The following is a 19,840-nucleotide window of genomic DNA, read 5'->3' on the forward strand; positions in this document are numbered from 1 at the left end:
CCAAAGTAAACAAAACAAACTAAGAGGAAAGAACATTCTCATCATGTTCCTCCACAGTGCCATCCACGACTAGCTTTCCATCAATCACAATCTTAGTCACGTCCAGCCGATCACAATCAAAGTCAGGAGCCAATAAAGCAATCTGGCTCACCGCGCGATCGAAACCAGAAGAAAACATCTCAATTCCAACCTCCTCTAGCTCGTGCACCCTCGCAGTCAGTTTCCCCTTAGCAACATCACTCTCCTTGAGGTCGGCTTGCAACAACCGAACCTGATCTCTCAAACGGGCAATCTCCTCCTCAGACTTCTTTACCTTAGAAGCAGCATTAGAAACAGCATCATCTTTTTCCTTAGACGACTTCTCCAATTCAGCAATTATCACCTTATAAGAACTCTCCAAATCCGAAATCTTTGTCACAGCTTCCTGCTGCTCGGCACCAATAAGCTCAGTGGTGCAACCAACACACATCAGGCAAAAAGCAACGACCTGCCAGAATTGCCCGAAGTGAGAATGGAAAACAACCACGACAAATGTAGAATTCAGAAGAAAATATAAAATAACCTAAACAAACTTCCCAAGCGCCTCAACTCCAACTCGGCGAGTCATGAGCATATCTCCTGGATACTGAGAAGCCTTATCCGAGAGCTCAGCAAAATTAAACTGCTCGCTCCATAAAGAGTGAGAGCTAGATCCCGGGATAAAACCATGAAGTCTTTTTTGGCGGTCAAAGGCAACCTTATTTCTGCCAGCAACCTCCTGCTCGCCCCCTGATATGACCTCAATGGACTTATCAATGTCATATCTTCTCCTTTTATATGAGGACGCTGGCTGAACAGAGGAATGAGCAGCCGCCCCACCTTCATCCTTCCGAGCACCACTAACACCCTGCTCCTTTTTCTTCTTTATAAAGGACTGGAACAGAGACGGATCAAGATGAGGAACTCGCCCACCTGCAAACACAACAAACTTTAGGCAACATTACAATAGCAAGGAAATCAGTAAACACACAAAATTATTACCTATGTAGGCTTTCAAGCCATCTTTATCCCCAAAATCATACAAAGAAAAAAGTTCAAGAATAGATAGACACTCCCTAGCAGCAAAATTCTTGACCAAAAAATCCAAGAAAGAGTCTTCCTCCTTACTCCGCTTATCAGCCTCGAGGATCTGACTCGGTTCAGAGCACCAATATAGAGGAAATCTCTCAATAAGCTCACCGTCTAGGTAAAATATATATTCAGCCTCTATTGACCAAACCTTAACGAAAAGAGACTTGAAATTTTTAAAAGAAGATTTGTACAGATGAAACAAGGAACCGCCAGGGAAACTACTAAGGCAAACCCACAGACCCTTCCGGACCCCCTTCGATTGAAATAAGGAAAAAAACAGTGACAACGAGCACGGAAAAGAAAGGAACTCCATCAAACACTGAAAGGCGTGGAGAAATGCCCAGGAATTAGGATGTAGCTGTGACGGAGCACAGTTCAATTACGTAAGAACGTCACATTCGAAGGAAGAAAAAGGAAAATTCACACCAAGTTCAACCATACATGGGGTATACATATAAAAATACCCTCAGTCACCCCTCCTTTCATAAACCCTATCACTACTAGAACAAGGAAGAAGCTCAATAGACGCAGAAGAACCACCCCTCACCAAGTTCCAACCTTTTAACTTAGATAGGGACTCGACACTGTTGAAGGAAGAAGAGCGAGTTCTAACATCGTCATGAACCCAATGATAGGGGTCATCTTCTCTATCCTAAACCACTTTAAATTTTTCTTTCCCTTTCTCTTTCGCCATGCATGAACAGCAAGCAGTAAAAGTGAAAAGTAGAAGATGAAAACACTAACCTTTCGAAGACATACTGAAAGGTAAACCGTAAGAAAAGGAAACAGCAAAGTGTGAGTCCCAAAATGCCGAAAGATATTATTGCAAGCCCACTAACTTAGTGGGTATCTTAATTCTCAACCACTAAAAAAAGTAAAAAACCCAAACGGCAGAAAAATGTATTCAAAACGGTACGTTCTGCAAGGAAGCAACGAATGAGTCTTTTGAAATTCTTCCTCAAGTCATTTAAACGAATAAAGAAGCCCAAGTAAATCAAGTCAAACTCAAGTCCATCAAAGCTCGCTTACTGTTTATTACACAACATCAGACGAGCTTGGGGGGCTATGATGTGTACCCCACTATACTCGGAGATAAGATCCAAACAGAAACCGAGCTTGAAACCCGGAAGCTAACAAACAGGAACGGAAAACTGCGACCAAGTTGCTCTTATCCATTGGGCGCTATCCACAAAACAACGGAAACCGCTACCCAAGCAAGATAACAACTATGTGCAAGTCAAAGATACTAACAACGGCACTTACCAGATTTATCGGAACTCACTAAACACAAAACTCAACTATAAAACCAGGCCACATAACCCATGAAAAGCCAGGTTACAGAACTCTCTCTGATTTATCTCTCTTATTCTGATATTACTCACATACTTACTTGAGCGTCGGAGTGCTTTGTGCAGGTGCTCCCGCCTCTATGTTTCAAAGGATCGAGGCATACCTCTGGCATTGCCCCTGGACGACGTATAGCTCGACCCAAGACTTGAGTGACCCCTCAGAGGCCATACATCTCGGTCCACTCAGGACAGAACACTAACAATTAATTTATCTTTTGGTTGCCCCTTTGGGCCTTGGTATTCATCACCTAGACAAATCTAAACACGACCTTGGTTGCATTCAAGTCAGTCTGAACTGATTATCACTAGAGGAATTACTCAAAGAAAATCAAGTTTAAGTATACTTGCACAAAAAATTCAACTTAACTCGTATCCTGTAAGAATATAACTTTTTAAAAAACTAGTCATACAAATAGTTGTTAAATTTAATTATAGTAAAATAAATAACAAAAGTAAGTTGAGAAACTCATTTCCAATATTATAAGTTTATAACAATAAAATTAAAATATTAAATATTAAATAATAATTATATTTCCGAATATATTTTTTATTGTCATTTATTTAAGTTAATTATGCATTATCGCAACGCATGACTAACTAGAGTTTTTAGCAACTATATAAACGTTATTAATGCTTGTCAACATAATTTTGTCACTGCCTTTTTATTTAAATTAAAAGAATGTATGGATCGATATAATCGAGATTCGAGAGTCATTCTATATATGAGAAATAAAGACGATGTCGTTATCATTTGTTGAGAATCAAACAAGAAGCACCGCTAGCTCCATCCAATTAGCTACCATCTATATATGGACATGATGAATGTTAAAAATATTTAATTTGTTAGGAATTGAAGGTTGTTAATTTTGTTCTTCTAGATAGTGGAGTTAAAAATATTATATTCCTTCCCTTGCGTCTTATTAGACTCTTATTATAATATTTCGTTAATATTATAAATACTAGTTAAGTTTGATATAAAATTTGCAGGAATAAAAAAATTAACCAGTAATTAATTAATATAAAATTTAAATGTGAAATTTTAAAAATTTAAATATATAATTATTTAATTGTTTGATAACTCATTTTTGTTACTCTCCTACCGAACGAACGAATTATGGAGGGCAGAGGAAGAAGAAGAAGATTGGTCCCAAAGAGCGGTAGTAACAGCAGTCATCCATTCACTTTGACATGCAGCACTTATTTGACAACAATATAATGTCCTTTTGGTAAGAAACATACAAGAACCAGCTATAATCCACTTGAGTTTGGAACAAATAAAAGAGGGGTTTTGAAGCCAACAAAAAGCGACAGTGAGTGAGTGTGACGCAACCCAACACGTTCATTTCCGATCCCTAAACCCCTTACACTTGCACCTTTTTCTATGTCGCCACATTTGCATGCATTTTTCACATCCCCATTCACTTTCTTACTCTCTTACCCATTTTTCAACTTCGTTCCTATCATCCCATATCTTAGTGCCCAAGAAATCGGAGAAAAACAAATTAAAGACGGTATCCATACGTACAAGGAACAATATGCAATCGATAAAAGATTCGAGATACCAGGTAAGATGTAATGGCGTGATCTACTTGTTACGAGTTGAGAATCATAACACCGGCTAAATAAAAGGCAAGGGTGAGGTTGTTTTCCTGTTCTAGGTTACGCGGGTAAGGTGCAAGGGTTGCGGTTTGATCCTATTTACTCCGTGTTGTAGTATTCTGTCCAGGGTTTATTATCGGAATGTCAGGTTTGGCTATATAACCGACAAATGAGATTCATCGGTCATAGAGCAAGCATACATCATATGTATTTGTATGTTTTGTTTAAGTTTGTATTTGTTTTAACTTGCCTAGTTGCTTAATTGTAATTAACTGCTATCTGATCTATTTGCTATAATTGTTATCTATATTTGTATTTTCCTTATCTATTTTGTCTGTATTTGTTTCTGAAAAATTCCTTTGACAGATAAAGGAAGCGCTAAGAGTTGATCCACCTAGATTTTGGAGGATTGCTGAAAAAGAAAATGAAAAGTTGAATTATATTAGTTCTCTTAGACATAATCACCTTAATTTTAGTCTAGTGAAAATTTAAGGATATGAATATAGGTTGATGGAGTTTTGGAATCCTTCTAACTTTTTGGGACATTATTTATTAACTATGCAGGCACCTTTACCATATTGAAAATCTTTGGTTCTCATTTCATACATATATTGTTATTTTTAGATGCAGGACAGGAGATACCATGTTGAGCATGCTGGAGACTCTTGGAACGTGAAGATCTACCTTTATGATATTCTTTTTTAGTGTTTTGTATATGTATATAGTAGTGTTCTCCATCTTGTATATAACTTACATTTTGTCCCTCTTAGAGGTTGACTTTGGAAGAAAACAGGTTTTGTATTTTGTCTTCTGGATATAGTTGGGTTCTATATATATGTATATCTATCTTCTGGCTGGTCTTTACTTCACAGGTCAAGTTAAGAGCTTGCTACTTGTATCTTTTTGGAACTCCATCTATATATGTACATTTCCCTTATTATACGCTGTTATCTCCCCTTTTACGCTTAACTGTTTCTAGTGCGATGCGTTTTTTGTTGGTTTTGTTCAACTTTTCTTCAAGGCTCTTAGTTAAAACTTCTTTTCATATATGCATATGTACGCATTTTTACTTTTAGAGGTTGTAATACTCCACCGCCTCTAATTTACGAACTTAAGCGTAAAGTTCTGTGCGGTAAGGTGTTACAGCCATCGCCAATCATGTGCCTGAGTAACACTTAAGACATCAGTTAGATTTATACTTGGTATAACTAAAGTAGATTGCAAAAGAGTTGAAATGTGTGATTGTGTACTTGCTAGTTTAAATAGAATGTCAGCTTTGTGATTTTGTTCTCTCGGGATACGATGAATTTCAAATTTGGAAAATTTAGAAATGAGAAATTTGACAATATCTAAATATTTCATCAAAAGAGGGTCTTTGTCTTGAAATAATTGGTTTACCTATTGATTGACTAATAGAGAGTCACAATTTACTTTTAGCTCGAAAATGTGCAGATTGATTGTTAATCTCAAACCAGCGATCAAGGCCTCGTATTCGATCTGATTATTGCTTATCTTGAAAGAGAAATTCAAAGTATTCTCCAAGATAATTTCATTACCATCTTCAAGAAGGATTTCAGCTCCACACCCTTGTGGGTTTGAAGCACTATAAACATAAAAGGTCCATTCGTTGAAATGGTCCTCTGAGTCAGGAGTAGTAAATTTGGTGATAAAGTCTATTAAATACTAGGATTTAATGGGTCCCCGACTTTGATATTGAATGTCAAATTTGGAGAGTTCGATAGACCATTTTATAAGTTGGCCCGCTAACTCTGGTTTAGCACTCACCTATCATAATGGTTGCTCAGTCCGAACTATAATGACACGACTTTAGAAATAAGGTCGGAGTCGTCTAGCTGAAAACACCAAAGCCAGGATGAGCTTTTCTATATTTGGATAACAAAGCTCAGCATATTGTAGGAATTTGCTGACAAAATATATAGGGTGTTGGACTTTATTCTTTTCTGTAATAAGAACAGAGTTAATGACCCAATTAGTGATGCATAAATAAAAATAAAGTTCTTCCACATGTTCAGGTTTTTGTAATATAGGAGGATTTTGAAACGATAGCCTTAATATTTGTAAAAGCATTTTCACATGTATCATTCCAATCAAAATTATTTTTTTATTTAGTGTTTGAAAAAAGCAAAAAGATTAGAAACTAATCAAGGTAAAAATCTTGATAAAATAGCAAGTATCCCCGTTAGTCATTGGACCTCCTTAAATGTTTGAGGATTCTTGATTTCGAGCACAGCTTAGTATTTATCAAGATTGGCATTTATACCTCGGCTTGTAAGTAAGAAACTAAGGAATTTACCTTTTTGAACACCAAATGTACATTTTTCAAGGTTCAATCGCACGTTGTACTGTCTTATTTGAGCAAAAATTCTAGTGAGGTCGGCCACGTAGGATTCCCCAACCTTTGTATTGGCTACCATGTCATTAACATAGATCTCCATGTTCCGACCAATTTTCTTGGCGAAGACTTTATCTATAAGTCATTGATAGGCAATCTTTGCATTTTTAAGACAAAAGACATAATTTTATTACAAAAATTGCCATATTCAGTTATAAAAGATATTTTATCTTGATCTGAAGGATGCATCAAAATTTGATTATAACCAGAATAGGCATCCATAATGCTTATAGTTTCAAAGCCAGAGGCATTACTAACCAAGGTGTCAATAGATGATAAAGGATACACATCCTTTGGACAAGTTTTGTTCAAATCAGTAAAATCGACGCACATGTACCATTTACCATTATGCTTTATTACTATGAGTGAACCTGATTTCATTTATGAAGCTGACATGAATGAGTTTTTGAGTTTCCTCTAATGGTTCTTGTTTCTTATCCATGCTAATGTTGCACTTTTTTTGTGCTATAGGTCGGACAGATGAATTTGATGCCAGTTTGTGAGAAATGATAGAGAGGTCAATGCCGAGCATATATAAAGGAGTCCAAGCAAATAAATCTACATTTTGTTGAAGGAATTGTTGGAGTGTATCTTTTTCGTGTTCCTGAAGAGCTGTACCTACATAGCTGAACTTGTTAGAATCATTAGTTAAAGAAATCTTTTGTAATTCCTCTATTGGGGTAGATCGATCTTAGAGCTCGGCTCGTGGGTCTAACTCAGCTAATGGTGAAAGATCAAGAAAATTGTGAACATCATTAATTTATGCACTTATATCTTGGTTCGAAGCAGATATTCTCAGACTGATGTTGTAGCAAGGTCAGTTTCATGGTGGTCACTGTAGATAGTGGCAATGAGTAGGGGTGTCCGCGGTGCGGTTTGGTTCGATTTTTCAGAGAAAAGTGATCCAATCCAATCGTTTAATTAAGTTGCGGTTCGGTTTGGTTCGGTTTTTTAATCAAAACCATCCGAACCAAACCAAACCTATTAAAATCAATTTGGTTTGGTTCGGTTTGTTCGATTTTTTCAATCAACTCAAAGAAAAACCTATCATACCATTTCACAATCATAGAACACAAATACGCAATAACTAACAAAGGTCTTGATTCAATGTTTCACAGTTATAGATTAAAAAAACTACATATTACACTGTTTAAAGTGACTAATCTGTTAGCAATTCAGTAAAACACAAACACATATAAGAAAATGAATTCCTTATTTATTAAAAGACCATATTATATATATAGGCACAGGGTTCTCTGGATTCTTTGAGGCCCATAATCCAACTCGCTTTGCTCTTGCTTGTTTTTCCACTAGAATAACGGCAATATAAAGTTTATATATATAGCTTTGGCACAAAGAAATAAAGGAAACAAGAAAAAGTAGTATATCACTTACTGTTTCTAGTTTTGGACTTTTGTCATAGGCTTAGTAGTGCCATGCTAAACCCTTCTTCAGCATCATTTCCTTATCATAAAAGAAAAGCAAAATGAGAAACTCAAAAGCAATCCTATGTTATATAGAGCTACATTGAACTAACATGTATTTTGTTATTATTTAATTGTATCTAACTACGTTAATTCAAGAATGTTCCAAAGGCAACCTTGACAAATGAATGAAAAATCGAGAGAAAGTACAAACCAAATTACCTGTGAAAAACAACATTATAGTAGAGATCACCAACGCAACGACCATAGCAATCTTCTCCATATACAAGGACCCCCAAAGACTTTCCTTGAACAATCTTTGTTGGTTCATTTTTAGCTTCCTTTCCATATGGCATTACACTTTCAGGAGCATCAATTCCTTATCCTAACAATAAAAAACATAACTTCTCTAACAATCATAACCTAAAACCCTAACAATCAGAAATAATACACATTTAGAAGCTAAAACCCCCAAATACAATAAATTGCATAAACAAATACAACAATACCACCAATTAAACACTCAAACAGCAAGTAGCAACAAATCAACAATGCACCAGTAAACAGCAAATGATAAACATTACCTAAATCAGTGGCTCGGGCTCCATATGTTGACTTGGGAGGAAGGCTGAGTGGGAGACTGGGAGGTGCTGGGTTGAACTGATGATCGTGGCCAGAATCCAGAAACGCTGCTGGGTGGTAGCGTCTCAACGGCGACGGCGGGGTGCTGTCATGCCCTGTTAAGTCAGTGGGTGGTGGCGTGTTGCTGGCCTTCTGGGTCAGTGGGTGGCGTGCTGGCCTGATGTGTGACCGGCCAACGGCTTCGTGTTGGGATCTCTGCTCTGTCTGCATCTTCGCGAAGAGGAAGGCTTCGGCGTTGGGATTCGGAGGAAGGCTTTGCGGTGGTGGGACTTAGGAGGAACGTGGGTGCCGCAGGCAGGTTCGGCTGGGTGCGCAGGTGTTGAGATTTGGAGAAGAGAGAGCGACTGAGTACTGAGCTAGGTTAGGGATTGGGGATTTGGGGGCAGGGATGCTCACACTCGCGCACAGCAGCATTTCATTCGTTTGGGGGGGTGGCGTTAGTAATTTTTAGGGTTTTTTCCTAACCGGTTCAGTTTGGTTTGGTTTGAGTTTTCATGGTAAAAATCGAAAACTGAACCGAACCGCAAAAAATAGCAAAATAGGTTTTTATCGATTTTTTCGGTTTTCGGTTAATTCGATTTTTTATTATTTCGGTTCGGTTCGTCAGTTTAGTTTGGTTCGGATTGATTTTAAACACCCCTAGCAATGAGGTCATCCTACAAATAAAACTTGACACATAGATGAATCGTAGATACTATAGCACCAAACTTATTTAAAAAAGGACGACCAAGTATTAAATTATAAGGACTGAAACAATCAACAATAAGATATTAAGTATCTAAAGTTTTGGTTAGAGGATTCTCACCCAGTGTGATTTTTAACCACACAGATCCTAAAATAGGTACACATTCGCCTGAAAACCCCACTAAATCTCTAGTGGATAGTTGTAGTATATGATTGCTCAGCTTCATCTTCTAAAATGTTGAGTAAAAAAGGACATCGGCGCTGCTTCTGGGGTCCAGTTAAAATTTTCCAAACTAATAGATCTCCTAATTGAATAGAGATCATGACTAGATCATCTAAATTTGTTGCAGTTGTATTGAAGTTGGATGGTTTGAATATCATCTCTGAAAACGTAGGAAGAAGTTGAGGATTATTGAGGGTACCTTCCACTCAGAGCATAGCTTGGTAGGTGCGTTTACGAGCAGAGCTCGTAATTCTACCACTAGCAAAGTCTCCAGATATGCAATTAATTCTACTGTTGGATGTGTCCGCCAATATATTTATCCAAATGTCTCTGGTGAGCTAGTTGCTCTAGTAGCTCTTTGGCTACAACACACTCGTCAGTAGTGTGTACATACTTTTTATGGATGGTACAATATTTTGACTTATCCACACTCTTCAGATCTTGATAATTTCCAGCTTTTCGAGGAGGTTTAATGAGTTTTGCATTCAAGATCTCCTTGATTATTTCTTCCCTCTTAGTATTGAATTGGGTGCAGGAATCATAATGCGCATTAACCGAGAAAGTTTTTTACTATCCCGAGCTTTATCATTGTCTTTATTGCTGTGAGTTTTCTCTAATCTTCGACCTTGGTATAGATCTTCAATCTCCATTTAACCTTTTGCTTTCTCTCAAAACTCGGCTAAGGTTCTTGGTTTAACTACGGTTATAGCTTCCTGTAATTTTTCTAGGCGAAGTCCGTTCTTAATGGCGTGTAGGTGCACCTCTGGATGAAGATTAGGAATGCTCATCGCTACTTTAGTGAATCGGGTTACATACTCCCTAGGGCTTTCATGTTTTCTTTGCTTGATTGTGTTTGTATAATCCTAATCATGCAAATAAATTGAAGATGCAGCGAACTAAACTTCAAATAACTTAGCCAGCTATTGAAAGCGTGAAATAAATTATGCAGACAAAGAAGAAAACTAATCAAGTACATGATCGTCTAAAAAAGTAGAAAAACAACAACATAAAATAAGGTCAGAAGCACCGTTTATTATCATTATGGAACAAAATTTGTTAATGTGTTTCTTTGGATCACCCAAGCCATCATAAGGAGTTAAAATCATTGGTAATGCAAACTTTTTGGTTGCCGAGTTTTAGAAACACAGGTTAGATCATAATTTGCTTCCTCCTCGTCCGATTGTTCGTTGTAATCATTATGAGTTATCTGCGCATTAGTAAGCTCGGCTAATTGATTTTCTATTCCTTATTTTTTGTTTGCCATGTGCTAATTAGTAGGGCTGGAAATGGGTAGGGTTGGGTACGGTTTGGACTCTAACCTACCCGCGGGTTAAAATTTTCATTAAAACTCTATCCTACCCTACCCTACCCGCGGGTTGAGAATCTCTCAACCCTAACCCTACCCGTACCCTAAAGTTCTAAACCCTACCCTACCCTACCTTACCAGTAGAAATATCAAATTTTTTCAAAGTATATATAAAATTCAATTATTTCGGGTTTTATACATATTAATAAAATAAAAAATAGAGTAATATTAGGGACCAGCAACTTTTGTGTTTTGTAACCATCAATTAGCCATCAATAGTGTTTTTAATGGTGTGAGATTACATCTAAAGGTGGGAGATCATTCATTTTTCTTTTGATGCTTAAGTGCTGGCCACAAAACACAAAAATTGCTGGCCCCTATACTTTTCCTAAAAAATAAAAAGTTAATGCTCGAAATTACTAAATTAACTAACTAGTTTAATAGTTGCTCATTTATTGTAAGTCATTACATGAGGGAGGTTGTGGGTTCAACTCTCATCTCCGTCACTATATACCTAATTTTTATAAAATATGTGTTATATATGGGGTGCGGGTAGGGTAGGGTAGAGTACACCCTACATCCGTACCCTACCCTACCCGCAAGCATAACTCGGGTATAGCTTGTCCTTTTTTCGTCGAATAGAGTTATACCTCGACACCAAGAGAATAAGGGGGTGGGCACCTGCAAAAGAAATTCCAACGCTCAACTTAGTGAGTAATAAGCTCTGTATATTTCATGTGTTAAAACAGTTTCTTGCATCCCTTTATATTCGAAGTGGGTGTCAATGGTCGGTTATGCATTTTATTCTTGTGGGCCGCTGTATAGCTCGTCCGCTGATGAGTAACTATAAGCTTTTTCGTCGGGATGAGTTATACTTCGTCAATGAGAGAATAAAGGGTGGATACCTGTAAAAGGCACTTCGACGCTCAAGTTAGCGTGTGAATAATAAACTTTTCAAATTGCAATAATTCGAACAATTTTCTTACATTTTCTTTATATTTGAAACGGAGAGTAATGATTATGTCTCCAAGTATTTTTGCTTTAACCGAAGAGTAATAGCATATTTGTGCGTTTTAGTATTTATTTGTTTTGATAACTGTTATTGATAACCGATTTATAACGTATATAGCTGAGTCATGACATATAGCCGAGCTATAACGGATATATCATAGCCCCCAAGTTTGATCTAATGATATTTTGATGAAAATAGGTTTATTAATGAGCTATGACTCGGCATTTTGATTTATAAATATATGGAGTTCCCAGCTCAACATGTTTGATCAAAATAAATATTAAAAATATATAAAAGCTGAAACAATTAATGGAGAAGTGTAAGTTTTATTGAAAAAGAAAATGAAAAAGATAAATGGTCTTGTCATTAAAAGGGGTTGTAAGTGTGTAACTAGCGCTTCAGTTTCCAATGTAATTGAATACCGTTGAGTTTGATAGAAACAACAGTTGTAATTGAAGAGATGGAACTGAACTGATTTTTATTGAATTTTGCATATGTATTTATAATTGTGAAGGGTTTCATTACTTAAATCAAACTATAAACATCAATCTGTTAGGTTGTCATTCCTCTTGAACAACTTTGTCCGGATTCATCATCGATAGGTTACTATCGGAGGTTAATAACTTCGCTTGCATAACAATACACTCAAATCCTTCAGCAAAGGCAATTAAAATCTCGATTTGTCTATTGTTCTCCAAATTTTTTAACTTTACATAACTTCAATCATTTAAGTATTTATATTAGAGAGATCATTCTCCTTCTTCTTCAGAAACTCTACTTCTTTTTCATAACTGCTCTTAATAAATTTGAGCGCTTATTTTTTTGAGAACTTTTTTTTCATGTCGGCTATAATATTATCATTCTTACGACAAAGAAGAGGAAAAAGAGACGGATCATTATTATACGTTTTTTTTAATAGAAAAAAATCTAGAGAATTAGCACTTTTATTAAAATTTGGTCCGTACTTAATTAGCAAAAAAAAAGTGAATAATTTCACACAATTAAATATAATCTCACATCATTAAAAATATTAATAATAATTAATTGATGACTATAAATCATAAAAAGGAATGCTAGAAGGTCAACAAATTTTGTGATTTATAATCATCAATTAACCATCATAAATATTTTTAATAATATAAAATTATATCTAATAATATTTAATTACTCACTTTTCTTTTATTAGTTAAGTATTAACCAAATATTAATAAAAATGCTAACTTTAGACTTTCTCAATCATAAAATCTACTTACCTTCCGTCTTTTGCGACTTGACTACGAATTGCATGAACCACATGTTGCACAATTTATTCAATTTTTCAAAATATCAAATAATGAAGATTATTTTTATATTTATAATAAGAAACTTATTAATAACTGATTATATATTTTATTCGAGGCTTGAGGAAATTAAAAGAAGTGAAAAGTTAAAGCACATGGCATGGTTTGAGTTTGAGGAATATAGATATAGAAGAAAAAATGGAATCGGTGGAGTTGGCGGTTGTGGGTCCCCAGTCCCCAGAGGTGACAAGTGTGACGTTGACGGCTAAGCTAAGCAGGCGAGTCCTAACATGTATTTATTGGGCATCAAATGTAAGCTGTGTTTTTAAATTCCATCCTCATAACTCATCACTCCACAATCCACATAGCTAGCTGGTAATTAATTAATAAGAATGGTTGATTTTGTGTTGGTGGGATTTCTGTCCCTGCTGCTGGGATGTTGTTGTCCTGTTTATGGTGTTGGCGAAGGAGGTTGGAGCAATGCCCATGCAACCTTCTACGGAGGGGGTGATGCTGCTGACACAATGGGTAACTGCATATTCCATTCTATATATTATATTTGATTTTGAGGCATGCATGAATCATGATGTATGTGTAGGTGGAGCGTGTGGATATGGGAACCTGAACAGCGAAGGGTACGGGAGAAACACAGCAGCTGTGAGCAGTGCCCTCTTCAACGGAGGCCTGAGCTGCGGAGCATGCTTCCAGATCAAGTGCGTCAATGACAAGAGGTGGTGTCTGCCGAGGTCGGTGGTGGTCACGGCCACCAATTTCTGCCCTCCAAACCACGCCCTCCCAAGCACCGCCGGCGGATGGTGCAACCCTCCCCTCCACCACTTCGATCTGGCTCAGCCTGTCTTCCAACAGATTGCCAATGTCAGAGCTGGCATAGTCCCTGTAGCCTACACAAGGTACTTACTACATGCATACTTTCAGTTCTTCTTGTTTCATTCGACACCACTCATCATCATGGTGCAATTACCATTATAGGGTACCATGCCAAAAGAGAGGAGGCATGAGGTTCACCATCAACGGCCATGCATACTTCAACTTAGTACTAATCCAAAACGTCGGAGGTGCAGGCGATGTGCATGCCGTTTCAATCAAAGGCTCCAACACCAATTGGCAATCCATGGCAAGGAACTGGGGTCAGAACTGGCAGAGCAACTCATACCTCAACGGCCAAACCCTCTCCTTCAAGGTTACCACCAGTGATGGCCGCACCTTGATCTCTAACAATGTTGCCCCTCCTTCCTGGTCCTTTGGCCAGACCTTCACGGGCCTACAATTCCCTTAATCCATTAATTAATTTCTCATTTAAATTAAAGCAGTTGCAATTTCACTTCTCAAGTTATTAGTAATAGGATCTTGCATGTATGTTATGAGTGATTATTGAGTCTTAAGGTATATGTACTCCCAAATGAAAAGGGGCTTATTTTTTAAAATAGTCCCATTCATTTCAATTGTGGTAGAGTTTTTAGACGGTAGTGGTGGATCTTTAGGGTTCACCACCCGGAATTTTAGTTTCCTGTCATTTTTACCATGAAATAAGTGATCGTACTATTTCGCGTCAAATAAGAGCCAAGAGTGATATGTAGTATTTGCTAGCTTATATTAGCAAAACCGATCATTGTAACGGGATTAATTTGCTCCCATATCTTTTAAGTTTATCTAGTTTTGTGTGTTGTGATTGTCAGAATGAATGTAAGTCATTAATCATAAATGAAATAAAAGTAGGCTCTTCTTTCTTTCCTGTGACAAGCTGCCTGATAGTTAGTCATCTTGGTATTTGAAAAATTTTTATTTTAACAAAATAAATCATAATTTTTATTTTTTGATAAAATAAATTTTACATATTAATTCTGTTTGATAAAATAACCTAAATATCAAAGATGATGGGTTAACCATTATAAATGATCTAAGTATCAAAATGATTATTTACGACTTTGTTTTATATCAATCGAGTTCAAACTTCAAAGAGCTATTTATTGCTTCTGAGTAATACAATGATATAATGATATTTAAGAAGAAAAAAATCCAAGTTAAAAAAATGATAAAGTAACAAGCTAATAATTAATATTGAATTTATAAATTTTATCATGTATAAATTTTATAAGGATGGCTAATAATTAATATTAAATTTATAAATTTTATCATGTATAAATTTTATAAGGATGATTAAACTATGATTTTTTACTTTACTAATTTTTTTAATGTAAAAAAAATTATATGAAAGATGGGACTTTTTTATTTAAATAAATAAACGAAAATGATTAATTCCCAAACTACAGGAGAATGAAAGTGGAATGAAAATACGCATGGTCATCTTACTCGCAGCGCACATCAATCTAACAATGGCACCAGCGAAACAGGGACCGGAAGAAGAGTAGATCGCGTAAGGAAAAGTCTGACTTCCAATGCAAGACTAACGACTGCAAAATGGTCACCTCTGATTCAGCACGTGCGAATTAAAGCACATCAACCGTGTCAAACACGAATCGGCCCAACATAGTGGCAGCGCCTACGAATTGTGTTGCAAATTCCAAAGCGATATGAGACAATTTCTAAGCCTTGTTACTATTTCATGTCATATAATACAAAACAAAAAAGACTTTGCGGTAGTTCTAGTGGTCGTGGCAGAGTACCTGCACCAACACTTTGCCGGCAGCTCCATAATCCAAGTCATGTTATCGGAAGGTCATTGGTCGCAGATGAGCTCGTTAAATATCGTAATTCCTGAGCTGCTCAAGCACACTTGTTACTATGTTGCGACTTAACTTTAACGTTAGATTAAATTGAATCCTATTTGAATTGAAACTGGTGATGGTAATGACCAGTATCCAAAACCCGAGTTTTTCATTGTTGAGATCATGTTTCAATTACCGTTTGTCAAAGTAAAATTTGAATGAAAGTGATTTTATAGAATTAATTTTGTGTTAATATGATTTATATTTGACAATTTTATACTAAAATTAATTTTGATAAAATAAATATTGTTTGGATAATATTAGTTAAAATATTTTTTAGATAGATAATTATTAAAAAATATGATATTAAATTATAGTGTTATCTTTTTAAATATATCTAATATTTTTTTAATACCGTTTCTAGTATGTTTTTTGTATAGTATTTTTTCTAATATTCTATTTTAGTTACTGTTATAGTAAAAATTGACAATTTTTTAAGTACTTTTTTTATAATAAAAATTAATATTCATTTATTAAATTAAAAATAATATATTGTAGTACTCTTTTTAAGTACTATTTTTAAGTATTCTCAATAATTTTATTTTTATTAATGTTTTAGATTCTAACTTTTATTAGTTATGCTTTTATTATCATGTATGGTTAACTTTTTATTTAATTTATCATTTGTAATAGAAACAATAATACATATTATAAAAAATTAGAATATTATTAAAACCAATAAAGACAACAACGTAGGTGAAGTGAACGCACTTTTAAAATGGAGAATCACCTTTGCGTTTTGAGCAGAAAAAGTTATCGAACACAAAAAACAACATTAAAGAAAACCCACAAAGAATTGAATTAATATAAAAGTGAGCATTATATTATTATTTTAATAATAAATTTTGGTTATGGCAAAACTCTCGCCGTATATATAGAAATATAATGACTAATAATAAATTTTTAAATAAAATTAGATTAATTAGTTTCTTTTAGATAAAAAATATGGAATATAATTTGCAACACAATTCATTAGCGTTGCAACTGTATTGGCCCAATTCATGTCTGCCACAACTAATGTGCTCTAAGTTGCAGGTGTTAACCTAGAAGTAGTTGCCAATGAGCCATAGCTCACATGGCATTTCGTCCCTTCTTACTTCAAAGGTTTCGGGTTCGAGTCCTACCAGCTGCATTCGAAGAGAAAAATTAGAGAAGTGTGTGGGTGTGTATTGTGTACCTAGGATTGGAGGTTGTCCAATCTATTGAGGTACCTATAATTAGGGATTGTCTAATCCACCGAAAAAAAAAAAAAAACTAGAAGTAGTCATTTTGTTGTTGTCGGTCACATATTAAGAAGTCAGACTTCATTTTTTATGTGTCATTCATTTTTCTTTCATCTCAGTCTCCATTTTGGTGACGTCATTTTTAAATTGATATGTTTTTTATTTTACATGTGCTACAAACAAAGTGATCATGCATATTTTAATTTTAATTTTATTTTTTGTGTAGTTTAGGAATTAATTACTTTCGTTTATTTATTTAAATAAAAAATCTTAAAAGATGGTGTACATATCTCTTGGTTGAGGGCCTAAGTCCTTGATATGTGATTTAAAGCTATTGTGAAAAAGTCTTACGAATTTTTTAAGTAATATTTAAAAATAAAAGAGCTTTTTAAGAAGTAAAAATAATTTAATATTTTAATATTTTTTATAAAAATATTTTTTAAAATTATTAATTATATTTGGATACAATAATATAAAAATTTATTTATTTATTTATTATGTTAAAATATTTGTTTTAAAATAACTTTTATAAAAAATATAAATTATCATTTTTAATTTTTTATATTTTTTATATTTTAATTTTTATTATTAAAAATTATCAAATATATTAAAAAAAGGAGGATAAGTATGATTTTGATTCCTAATGTAGAGGTTGAAAATTTATTTTGTTCTTTATCTTTTTTTCGCTATAAAATGGTCCCTATAGTTTCAGTTTGTGTTAAAATCGTCTTTCGGACGAAAATACTCTTCCTTCTTCCTTCATCCCAAAATCAACCACCACCACCAGAACAGAAACTTACGTCCAACCTGAACCACCACCATCACCAGTATCATCATGGTCATCATCATCATCAGCAGCAGAAAAATCAAGCAACATGCACTTTAAACAATAATCAACAATCAGAAATTTCACAAAAAAATCCAGTTCAGAAGAAGAAGAAGAAAAAATGGTGGTAGTGCGGTGGTGCAGGGCGGCAGGACAGTAGGGCATCAACATCAGAAAATTCAAACAACATGCACTTTGAACAATAATCAACAAATTCAGCAACAACAATATTCCAAATTCAAATTTCAGCAACAACAATATTCCACAACAAATTTCACAAAAAATCCAATTAACAGAAGAAGAAGACGGCAGGGCGGCGAAGCAGAAGAACAAGAAGCTGGTGGTGGTGCGGTACGATGCGGCAGGCGGCAGGGCGCGACAGGCGGCGGGTGGCGGCATGGCGTCCCCCTTCTCTCCCCCTCCACCCTTCCCCCTTTCTCGCCCCCCTTTCTTTCTTTCTCTCCCCACCCACCCTGCTTCTCTGTATCCCTTTCCTTCTTTTTTTTTTATTTTATATTTATTTTATTTTAAAATTATTTTAATAAGAGGATAAATTGATAATAAAAAATAAAATTAGTAAAAATGACGATTTTAAAACAAACTGAAACCTTCAAGACCATTTTATAGCGAAAAAAAGACGGGAGACGAAATAAAATTTTAGCCTCTATGTTAAGGACTAAAATCATACTTATCCCTAAAATTAATAATTGAATGACATTCAAAATATCAAAGTGAACCAAATTAATTTTTTTGGGTCGGGTTTTTGTCATAGCGCAACTGACTCACAGTCACATATGCACTATTTATTATTTTTTGACGAATTTAAATTTTTAAAATTTTAAATTTTCACTTTAAAGGATAAAATTATTTTTCTATTTATATTTAGTGTTCTTTTTTTTTAAACCAAAAAGAAATTTTAAAAGACCAATTTCAAAAAAAAATATATTTTGTTAATAAATTAATTTTAAAAATCTTTGTTAATGCTGAGCAAAATGATCAAAAACAATTTTTAAAAAATTAGAATTAAGATATATTTAGCTATCAAATATCTTGTGTAAAACATATTTACATATACTTTTATAAAAAATGAGAAAAAAATTATTTAGTTTTAAAATTAATCCAACTAATTTTTCGTCATCTTTCTAAAGTTCTGGATCCATCCTCACAATTAGCAAGGTAAATAGAACTTTATTATGATTATAGTGCACTGAATGTTTACACTCTCAACGAGAATTAAAGCTTCTCAAAAAATCTATTTCGAAACTAGCTCTAATTCCAAGTTTAAAAAACACAGGCTGCGTTAACTTTTTATACGTGACAATTTAAAACATATTTATAATGTCTATGCTATTTAATCTGATGCTAAATAATATGGATTAATGTTTGCATTACATGTAATACCCTACCATATTAAGCTTTACGCTTAAGTCGTAAAATAAATGTGGTGTGATATTAGGATCTCTAAAATAAAATATGTACATGTAATAGCAGAAAAACTATAATATACTAAGAGCCTTGAAGAATAGGAAAAATAAAAATCGCGAAAAATAAAGGCGTAACTTTCAAAAAACGAGTTAACTTATGCAAGCTATAACTATCAAATATAATATTATAAAAGTGGGAATAAAGTACTAAAGAAACAAAATAACAAACTCAAAACTCAGCCTGTCAAAACTGGCTGGAGAATAAACCTTTAAGATGATCAAAAGAATAAGTTATGCGGAGAGAAATCTAAGTATAAATATATATACATCACTGTACAACAAAATAACTCAGTAACCACTTCGCTTCAGGTGTCCAGACACCTAATGAGATGCCTCTCGACCTATATCTGAAAAATAACAACATGGTATGAGATGAGAACCGGAGGTTCTCAATATGGTAAAGGTGCCACACACATAATATATAAGGTCTTGGGAATGCCAGAGGCAATCCTAGAACGCCGACACTCAGATTATAGAGCTGAAAGTATTAAACAGAAGGCATAAAAGATAGTTTTCTA

The 19,840-nt window shown here is 34.7% G+C and overlaps 1 protein-coding gene and 1 long non-coding RNA gene across 2 annotated transcripts; both read left to right on the forward strand.

Annotated features, from left to right (window-relative positions):
- Positions 1-3,661: 3,661 nt before the first annotated feature.
- LOC112708243 (uncharacterized) lies at positions 3,662-4,995 on the forward strand. Its single transcript, XR_003156287.2, has 2 exons — positions 3,662-4,024; positions 4,683-4,995. It is a non-coding gene; the product is annotated as an uncharacterized lncRNA (long non-coding RNA).
- An 8,359-nt stretch (positions 4,996-13,354) lies between these two features.
- Positions 13,355-14,795, forward strand: LOC112708242 (expansin-A1). Its single transcript, XM_025760419.2, has 3 exons — positions 13,355-13,570; positions 13,641-13,953; positions 14,033-14,795. The coding sequence occupies exons 1-3, from the start codon at positions 13,435-13,437 to the stop codon at positions 14,337-14,339; spliced, it is 756 nt and encodes a 251-aa protein (XP_025616204.1). The 5' UTR covers positions 13,355-13,434; the 3' UTR covers positions 14,340-14,795.
- Positions 14,796-19,840: the final 5,045 nt, after the last annotated feature.

The sequence above is a fragment of the Arachis hypogaea genome, chromosome 8 (assembly GCF_003086295.3).
Source record: "Arachis hypogaea cultivar Tifrunner chromosome 8, arahy.Tifrunner.gnm2.J5K5, whole genome shotgun sequence".
Classification (NCBI taxonomy): Eukaryota; Viridiplantae; Streptophyta; class Magnoliopsida; order Fabales; family Fabaceae; genus Arachis; species Arachis hypogaea.